This window comes from Sander vitreus, chromosome 7, assembly GCF_031162955.1.
Source record: "Sander vitreus isolate 19-12246 chromosome 7, sanVit1, whole genome shotgun sequence".
Classification (NCBI taxonomy): Eukaryota; Metazoa; Chordata; class Actinopteri; order Perciformes; family Percidae; genus Sander; species Sander vitreus.
Window position 1 is genome coordinate 17,014,509 of NC_135861.1, and position 10,786 is coordinate 17,025,294.

Below are 10,786 nucleotides of genomic sequence, written 5' to 3' on the forward strand. Positions count from 1 at the left end.
CCTACGTACTTAGCAGGCAGAGAAGTGTTTGGGGTGGGCGCTGGGGTGGGGGGGTGCACCGCAAGGGGGCTGGGATGTGACTGAAATCACAAGAGAGCATGAGGCTAATGTATCATTGCAATCAGGTTCCTTTTGACTTTCAGACTAAGGGGTTTAGACCTGGGCCTTTTTTTTCATGTGACAATGAAGTGTACGTGTAAGCACTAAACACTGAGACTTCTGAGTGTCATGTTTTTGTAAATACAATTAGAAGCTGAAGGGTTGCAGGGATCAGATCACAGCTTACCGTATGTGAACAACACCTTGATATCTGAAGAGATTAAGGAAAAGAGAGAGCACCGCTGGGTTTTAAAATGCAGAGCGTTCGCTCTTCACACAATGGCAGGGGTAAGGCTTACAAAACTAAATTCTAAAAAGTGATGCAATAGAATGAGATTTCAACTTGGCCATGAGACGCCATAATGCAGTCCGTATCAAATGTCGTAAGAATGTGACAGCATATACAATTCAAGATGAAAGTGAGACAGAGAGCTGTAAAAGAATGGATAGAGACCAGTGACTGAATCGGTTTGGACGACATGCACACACCCAACCCCTCGATGAGGGAATGAGAGAGAGGCTAGGCATGGCCTGAGGCCAACTTGTTAGTTTTACTTCCTTTCAGATTACCAATGTCCTGGTACATTCTGTATGGTGGTAAATACACTGGATTTGCCTGGGCTTATATGCTGCCATTTAATCTGCCTAAACAACCAAACAAAAAGCCACACTGACTGAGCCCTGAGCTGAAATGAGTAAAAGCATTAAAACGTCTGACAGGCATTCGCTCGATCTCTCTGGTCCCCCGTGTGAAGCAGCTGGGCTGAGCCAGTTGTTCTCTTGTGAGTGAGCATAAAACTGGAAATAAAACATTGTGGGTTCTAATTTTATCATCGCTTTACAAACCAGCATGAAATGACCGCAGACGGGAGAACCTCTGAGCCTAATTGGAGGTTGTGGCAGAGGAGGGGTTAGAGACTGGGGGAAAAGACTGGCAGCCTTCCCCCTCAGCAGTCCTCTTTCAAAGCCCACTGAAATATCTCAAACAAAGATGTGAGTTGTTAATTCAGCTTGCAAAGTCACCTTTTTTCCAAAGTTCTTGCCAAAACGCTAACAATTTTTGGATGGTCCAAATCAGGCTGGGATGTTAAACCATTTGAGTCCACTTTTACCTACAAAATGGAATAAAGAAGGCTTTTATTTATTCTCCTAGGATTGACCCAACAGCAAACACCAATCCCATTGAATCAAGGTACATACTCCACTTACAGGAACTCCTATAAGCCCAGTGTGCTGCCTCCAACAGAGTCCCCTCCTGATAAAGCCATTCCAACTAAAGCATTTCCTGCCACAGCTGAAGGCAACTTGATCACACTGCCGTGACTAAATGGTCGGAAATCCCAGTGTATAACTCTTCTGTCCACAAAAAAATAATATTCTCACATTCTGTTGCTTATGATCAACATAGTAAAAAGTAAGATCAGTATGGCATACACTTGCAAAACTACTCCCTCCATATTAAGATAACCTGAGAAAAACAACCATCCTTTAATATCTTTTTCTGTATCCATTAGAGCAAAAATACATCTAATTAGAGACGAAAATTAGAGGACTAACTTTCATAGACATAGTTGAAACCCTCAAGAGTTTTGAATGTCACACCATTACTCAGTTAGGGCAACTTTAGAAGCTCTACAGGAAACAGAGTATAGTTTCTGAAGAGAAATTACACAATGTACGAATATCTGGTTTAAAAAACACAACAGCTGTCTTCCACAAAAACCAAAATGACCGTCTCTGTCACTCTAATGTAGTTACAATATGTTGCACTGTGACAGTGTATTTCATTTAAAATATCTTTACGAGAAGAGTGATACAACACAGGCATTAAATATAAATGCTAAGAAAGTCCTTGAGGCAACTGTCAGCGCAAGAATGCCTGAAGGCCAGTACTAAAAGTAAAGCAGTAAAAATGTCTTGAGTATTTGTCCATTAGACATGGGATTAGTATTTTTACTCAACTAAACATCTGAGTCTCTACACATTTATGGTTTTAAATCCTTTTTTTTTGGAGAAGTAGAAAGTCAAGGACACTAAATTGGGATGTCTGTTGTCAAAATTAGGAATCAGACTGTAGTTGTATTTTCTTTCCTCATTAGATTATTATTGTCAAATCAAATCAAGAAATCACGATGAACAAATTGCTGTTTTACTGGCCAAAAAGATTCATTAGAGGTTTTCCCCTAGTTATTAAGTGCTGAAATCAGTACACTTGCTCTTTTTAGGTGCTCTGAAGGTAGAATAGAGGGCTATGTATTATTGTGTAAAAGCTAAATTAACATACAGGCTCCTCGACGGTGTTGTCACTAAAAGATACATTAAACAAAGGTTTTAATCCGGAGTTAACATACACACTATGATATAAATGCTATAAAAGGTGCTTCCTAGTATGTGGATGCCCAGGCTCCAGTTGGCTGACTTGGTTTAATTTTGAGTACACTGCCAGTTGTATGGAGCACACACTGTATTTCCTTATGCAGGGCCACTGGATATCTACGCTGTTTAAACACTGCACACTGAATTGCCCCTCAGCACTGTGCATGGCAAAAGCATTAAACATGAGCAATAGAGCCCCACTTTTGTAGAAACGACCCTCCTGAGTGCCTGATAAAAAGAATAAAGTCCTTTCAAGGCCATCTTTTCATTTGCAATAATACATTTAAGGTGTCGTTTTGCTTTTATGTAATCCAAAAAACTTTATTAAACAATCTCAAAAGGCCGAAAGCAACTCTGTGGGATGGAAGAGGACGGGTGGTGAGTAAATGATGTTGTGGCACCAATTCAGCAGCCAAGTGATGGAGGCCTCCAGACACCATCACGAGCTGGGACACAACACTGACCCACTTTCTCCCTGCTCCAATCTGTCTCTCTCAATATGGCCATTCCTGCTCTATAAATCAACTCCAGATCCATGCAGCACATCCCGGGACCTTCTAATTGATTTCATGTGTGTAGCTTTGCCTCAAAAAAGACAACCTGTTACAGATGAGCAGCTAGATTCAAAGAAACCAAGCAGCTTTTCTTCTGAATTCACAGAAAATTCTTTGCTCTCGTTGCTGCAAGAAATAGTTAGAGTGCAATGTGTAATAGAGGACTGACTTCTTGCTGCACATTATTGAATATGTTCTATTTGGCTGTAATAATATATGTTTTGCTTTAGCCACACACCACAGTGATGACCATCATCCTAATGCACACAGACTGAGCTGTAATTTTCACCAATAAATTGATATATGAAATTTACTTTTGTTTCACAAGCACTGAGCAGAGGCATGCTTGTGAACAAAATGTTACATCCTAGCATTCAACCAACCCAATCCCCTTGTGGATAATTTCCAGGCTGAGCAATAGAGCATAGATTCTATTAAATGCTGTTAAAAGATAACCGTACGAATGGGAATGGGAAATTACTTGAATGAATAAGTAAATAAATGGGACTCTGGGTGCAATGGCAGCGACAAGAGAAAGTAGAAATAAAACCAGAACTGTTTCTCATCACCTCTTCCCTTCCAGGTCCTCAATTGTGGAACTCAGGTCTTCCAGTGTTTCAGGGAGTGAAAAAAAGCAAACTGACTACAGTATGTAATTAGACGCCTGTGGTCAAGTTTGAAGTGATTTCTCTGTGCTCAGTTTAGCAGGATTTCAAAGCAAGAACCTATGCATTATAAATAACAATTAAAACCAAACAAGGACCACAGGGAAGAGAATGAGGGCAGAGGGAAGCCGTTATTTTGAATGTTGTGCTCTATTAATTATTCACATGGAATCTTTTTTAACCAAAGTCCAAGCCTTGTAGATGTAAAATGTGGAATATTATGGTATAAGAGTGTAGAAAGAAGGGATAATAACTATCTAATGTAAAGCCCTGCCCACTGCTGTTGCCACTGAATGAACTTCTTCAATGCCCACACTGTGCAGTGCCCATCCATTGGAAACAACCACTTAGCTTTGTGTCAAGCCAAGCCACAGCCAAGCACTTTAACTAGCTCACAGTGCACATTCAATGACCATAGGCTATTCAAGTTCTAATCCACAATAGCTATTTTCAAAGAGGTTGAACATGCATAAACAGCAGAAGACTGAGTTTGAGTTAGTTCCTACTCATGTGCCTGAAAGCCTCGTCGTCCTTTTGTCATTGCACAACAAAAGGGTGCAGCTTTGACCTCGGAAGTAACCTGATGAGGCTCTGCAGGACATCACAGGCCAGAGCAGTAAAAGGCAACGCAGTAAAAGACATACACTGATTGAGTGTGATTGATGGGCATAAAGATAAATGTAAATAGGTCTCATGGTGCTTTCTACAGAGCTCTTCCACACCCGCCCTGTAGTCTCTGCATAGTACAGCACAGCTCTGTGCACCCATAGAGGAAAAGTCCAACCAGATTCAGCTGTTATGAAAACAGAATATGTGCGCCACGAAATGAAGGCTGGGACACATAAATTCACTGCAAGGCATTACTGCAACTGAGATGACGGTCAATCCTGCATTGCCTCTGTCCTCTGAAGCTACCACGAAAAAAACATTGAGGCTACAGGAATAAGGTACGGATATAGTATGTTATTAAACGAGGATTTACCTCAGCCGAAGGATGAAATGTTTCTGCGATTTAATGAAAGTCGATCTCTATGAATCACTCATTAAACACATGACCTCTTTGTTCAGCCGAGAAATCCTGGAACTTGAATGTGTGATACAAAATCATCTTTACATGAAAGTTCCTTAGACCTTCTGAAAATGTAGCATGCACTATAATGCCAGCACGAGGGAGTTAAATTACAAAGTATGATTGTCCTACAGAATACATCCAACTGGTTCCCGGTCAGTAGAGTTTTGAGGTGATAACAGAATCAGACATGGAAATACAAACTCAAAAGGTTTCAAACTGCTTTCATTTATAGTCTACAAACTCAAGTCAATGTCAATGTTGTGTTCAAATATAAGCAAAAGGCTTGAGAGAGTTCTAACAAGTGAAACTAGTGTTCATTAGATACGGCCATTGTGTCTCGCAAAGTGTTTTTCTGTGACACACAATATAGAAAACATGTACTTTTGGTACCATTGCTTATTGAGATGACAAACACTTTAGTGGGGAAAGATTTTACAATTGTTTGTTTACAGTTTTTGAGAACATCATAACTGGTCACCGATGTAACTGATAGTTTAGGCATAATGGATTCCAATGCAACAGAAGTGTAAGTATGTTAATGTGTGAACTCTCTGTTATTTTGAATAGCGTGACATTAAACATGCTATTTCTTAAAATCTTTTAATGCTTTACTAGGAGCCTTTGTTAATTATAGTATTAGGTAAGGTATTAATGATAAAATGTAATCTATTGTTTTTCATGAGTTTAAGAGTTATTGTAGCTATTGGTTTTAAGTAGCAGCGTCATACTAAGCATTAAAAGGGTGCGTTGAGTTTATCTCATGATGCTGCATTTTCAGTACATGTTGTAAACTTGCAACATTGTGTAGACGTTTTATTTAACCTTTTTAGGTACTTCAGGACATGCTACGTATACTATATTGCCAAGCCAGATGTCAGTTAGATCACCTGGTTACATGATCTAACTGTCTAACTGTTGGTTTGAGCTGCTGTGCTTAAGTAATTTGACAGTGGATAAGCACTGGGTAGCAAGTTATCAGATGGAAAGTATTGAAGTTGCAGTAAAGTAGATAAAATTGGCGAGGGGTTTACACCATCAGTAAAATCACAGTATATTTGATTTTATATCACGATATAAATACATATAGTCATACAACACATTTTCTAGACAATCAATAGAGACATTAATGCATTAAAAAAAAACAACACACAGGTCCGTCAGTTTTTGGGCTAAAAATGTTTGATGGTTAACTAATGCATTTATCTTTATTTAAGTACTGTATGCTTTAGCTATTTTTATTTTGCTATGTCCCAAATCTCAATGTTTGCACTATATTTGTAATATAATGTTGCATGTCTTAGTATTGTATGCACTTAATTGTATGTTTTATTTATCTTCCAAGAGACTGAAAATGAAAAAGGAAGGTTAGCTACAGTAATTGAGATACAATCCATCAAACAGTAACATTTACCCGGTCCCTTACACAGAGGTACTATACTTTTTTTTATTGTGTCCATATTTTTCCGACAACACAGACCGCATAAATGTTTCATGTACACCCAATGTACCAATACTGAGACATTTCTGTGACCTTGATGTAAGTAAACAGCTTTGACACATTGCAGCAGTCCATGAAATTGGACTCTTATCTCCATATATCAGATTCTCTCCTCTGACCACCAGGTGTGAAAGCAGCCATGGGTCTCTGTGATCAAATCGATTCTCCTGTCGAGAGCAAAGCCGGGGACATCGACAACATCTGAGGTGTACAAGAGCGTGACCTGATAAAGCCAACAAGCCTACAAGAGCTGCAGCTAGAAGGGTCCAAAAAACGGACAATCAGGAGGGTCAGCATGATGCATCAGGTGAGGAGTTCACCACTAATGATGTCCAACTAAAACAGGGGTCACGAAGCCAGTATCTCACAGTTGTGCAAGGTGTTAGGCAAACATTGCAACCCTTTGCAACATTTGAACAACTCTGTGTACTGTCTTTATGAAGTGTGACTTGTCCCTATCTAAAGATGTGTTGTGGTGTGTGTCATGTTAAAATAAAATAAAAATGTCTAAGAGGCATCCTCATATTGACAGAAAAGGAAATCAGGAATGCAAAGCAAGTCTGATTATGTCACCAACAATGACCCAATGAATCTTAACAGAGCTGCATTAACACACACCCACACACTCCCTATTTTGTTAAAGGAACCGATCTGTTCCTTTTCGTCTTTGGAGCTAAAAAGGGTAAACAGTGATGTAGCTAGCAGAAAACACCAATTACAGTACATTCCTGCTATTCACAATCAACAAACACTCATCTGCAGTCTCACACCTTCAATATGTGGGAAACAACACTGAGGACATTTAGGTTAATCACGTTTTACCTACTGGTCACAGTTGATTACAATGCAGTGCAGGAAGTAGAGGGATAAAATGAAAAAGGGGATCTTTTCTGCAGCTACAGTAAAGAATCCCACTGTCTGCTATTATCATTTCCCAAATATTTTCACTGTAGGTCAATACCAAAATGCAAAACACCTGCACACAAGCTTTACATTAAATCTCACTCAGAAGCAAAAGAATGTGCTCAAAACATGGGACACTTTCACTTTGTATTTCAATTCACATATGAAATGCTTTTTTATCCAGTTTTTCTGTGAGAAGACTCTGAATGGCAGAACAACATTATGGGGATTATCTGTGTTACCTGATAAAAGTGCATCAACAGACAACCTCAGGTGTACATACTGTAGTTACAATAACCACTCCCCAGTGACTTCCACTTGGAAGAGCTGAAGAGAGCAATCTAAGTTCTATTAGCTGTTGAATTTGTATGAGGGATGCTGAATTTTTCCAGCAGATGTTTCCAGTGACAGTTCTAAGGAAAAGGTAAAGCCAGGTCCCATTAAAAAGGTCAGGTAAACAGAGTCTAGGCTCCGCAGGAATTCAACCTCTTTAGCCTCTGACCCACATTTATACTTTTCACCAAAGGGATTCTTCTGCTTCTAAAGGTTGTTGAGATCCTATATGTAAGCTCAGTAGTCATAGAGTTATCCAACGTTAACGTCTTGGTGGTATAATTCCAAACAATAAGTAAAGGTGAAGGATTTCATTTAACATGGGACAATTATGCTACATGAAATGCAGAATTTAATTCAAAACTACAAATAAATCAATATTGAAATGCAAATTTCTCAGCAAAATCTTAAAATGACATAGCTAAAATAATTAATGTCAATTGAGCTGAAACGAAAGTTGATTGTTTAGTCTACAGTAGGCCTGGGCAATATGACGAGATAGATAGATATATGTGTATATATATATATTGCAAAACAATTATATATATATATATATATATATATATATATATATATATATATATATATATATATATATATTGCAAAACAATATCAAAATGTCTATTTAAAGCAAATATTAAAGCAACATTTAAGTCATTTGGATGACATTTTATGTTCTGCTCCTTGCACGTTGGGTTCATTTTAATAAAATGAGAAGACACTCAGTACTTTTCATTTGACAATTATTTAATTCATACAGGAGAATAGAAAATTGGCTTTACCATGTGGTTATTTATTTATTTATTACATAAGTGTATACTTCTTCCTACTCCTTTTGAGACATGTCTATGTTGGTTAATGTTTCTTATTGTTTTTGAATGTATTCTTCATTCATTCATTCATTCATAATAGACTATTTATTTAATCACAAGAAAACATGCTATATCTATAGCTTCTCAAATGTTCGAATTTGATGCTGTACTTTGTGATGTTATCAAAAACTGAATATATTTGAGTTTTGGACAGGAAGCTAGACAAAACAAGCCATTTGAATATATCACAACAATTAATCTGTTACCTGCTAAAAGGATCTGCAGATTAAATCAATAATGAAAATATTTGTTAGTTGCGTCCCAAATTTAAACAACAATAAATTAACAGCAAGCATCCATACAACAATGTGTGGTCTAGAGTAAATAAATAAATCTAAATCAAATTGTGTTCACCTTTCCTCATATTGCTGAATATAATCATGGCTCATCAGCACAGAACTGGATTTTGTCAGTCTGACACCTTTAAGTGCCACAATAATAAACTCTAATCAACCTTCCCCTCACTAATCCTTTCCCATTCTTAAATTCATGCTGTAATGATCCAGACAAATCCAGTCCAAGTGGCTGGCCTTAGGGTTTGAAACCATGATTCACTTGACCACTTCTACCCTTTTGGACCAACACTGCTCCAATGGGAGGCTGATAAATCAACTGTTACTAACAGTATGTGTAACACACATACATCACTTCCATTCCCTGACTCCCTGTGATGTAACAAAGTGTCAGTTTCAGAGAGCATCCAAGACTGATTCTTGAAGTTTATTTCGCTTCATCCGCCCTCGCCCCCCAGCTCTTCAGATGGCCCCTCCCCCTTGCAGTCACATCTAGATTAATAGTGTCCCTGTGTCCAGATGTTACATACTGATGGAGGAAGTGGGAGGAGCTTGCCCACCTCAGCTATGGCATTCACTCTGAACAGCTTCTATCAAAATCTAGTGAAAATTATATAAGATCTCCCAACACAGAGATGGGCAGGAGCTATTTTCAAAAAAAGACATTAACAGTACCTTCTTTTGCATCAGTGGCTAAATTACTTTCCTTCGTGCTTTAAAGTAAACATGGGCTAACAGAGTAAAATGAAGTGTCAGATTAATATTACAAATATGTATTCAAAGACAAGGCTGTCAGGTCTGAGCTGGAGGGGACAGAGGACGTACTGGATTTTTCACTGTTTGACATCCACAATATAGCCTATTATAAATGACTTACAAAAGACTTCAGAATATCACAATACATAGCCTCAATGTAACATGTCCTTTTTGGGTAAACCTAATTCATAGTACTTTTTATGTACGTGCAAAGTTACATATTGAATGGCAAGGTTTATCTGTTGAAAAAAAATACAGATACATGTGCTATTTTGCAATTTCAGGGTCCCCTTTAGGTGCTCAAGAAAAAAAGCAGCCTGATCGCTCAACAGGTATGCAATGCATTGTCACAAGAGCAATGGTGCATTTAATATCTCATTACTATCAGGAGTTTTAAGCAGCTCCCAGGACGTAACAGGAGAACTATTCATTTCACTGGCTGTCACTACCAAGTTGTGATTTCCAGGCAGCTATTGACGTGACACGTCGGGACAAGCCGCGCCATTATGATTACACCTTTACGAGCAACTGTTGTTTATGTGTGAAGAGTAACTAAAAACAAACACGAAAGCTGATCTGACCGATGGCTCAATGTTTGATATGATACTTGATATGATATGAAAAACAACACGTTTGGTTTGAATGGTAGCAATCAGCTGTAGTCATATAGCTTACATGAGGAATTGTATTTTTATTAGGAAAGAAACTGAGAGAAGCTATAGTCATTTTGTCGCAGTCAATCAGAAATTATGTCGTTTAAGTGTTGTTTTTTAGCCTACCTGCCGGATATTCCAACAGTGAATAACCTCACTGTCTGCCATCCTTGCAGGCAGGCCCATTCTGTCTGCTCAGACAGGAGCACAGCTAAAAAAACGCAGACTGGTTATACGCCAAAAAAAAAAAAAAAAAATCAATGCGCTGCTTATTAGTGCGGTACTTTCTCTGATTTAAGTCTTAACCTAATTATTGATATTTTGAGAAGATTGCTGTGGGCACACTGTGTTATTATGAAAGCAACCTATTTGCGGTGTTGGCTCCAACTCTGGTGAACATAGGCCTGTGCACAGATGCTTTGCAGGAAGAAAAAAAAAGAAGTGCTCATGCTTTCTCGAGTATCACAATGCAAGATAACACAACAGGCTTCTTACCTACGGTTGCACCGTTAGGAGATATGATCTCCAAGCAGAGTATAAATCCCAAGTAGAACAACCTCATCGCCATATCCTGAGCAATGCTCGCTGGCACTGCTGTTAGAAAGGAATAGAGGAAAAGTTGGCTGGATTTCTAAAACCTAACAACCCGATCAACCACCTCATCCGAACCCCTTCAATAGTCCGGGTGCGATTGTCCGTTCAGTTGCACCCT

General features: G+C 38.6%; 1 protein-coding gene across 1 annotated transcript in view; it reads right to left on the bottom strand.

The window, feature by feature from the left end:
• The window catches only part of lrp1ab (low density lipoprotein receptor-related protein 1Ab), a 92,927-nt gene extending 82,141 nt beyond the window's left edge, over window positions 1-10,786 (bottom strand). Inside the window, exon 1 of the mRNA XM_078255014.1 lies at window positions 10,570-10,786. Coding sequence (XP_078111140.1) covers window positions 10,570-10,642 — 73 coding nt within the window. The 5' untranslated portion in view covers window positions 10,643-10,786. The remainder of the gene's footprint in view (window positions 1-10,569) is intronic.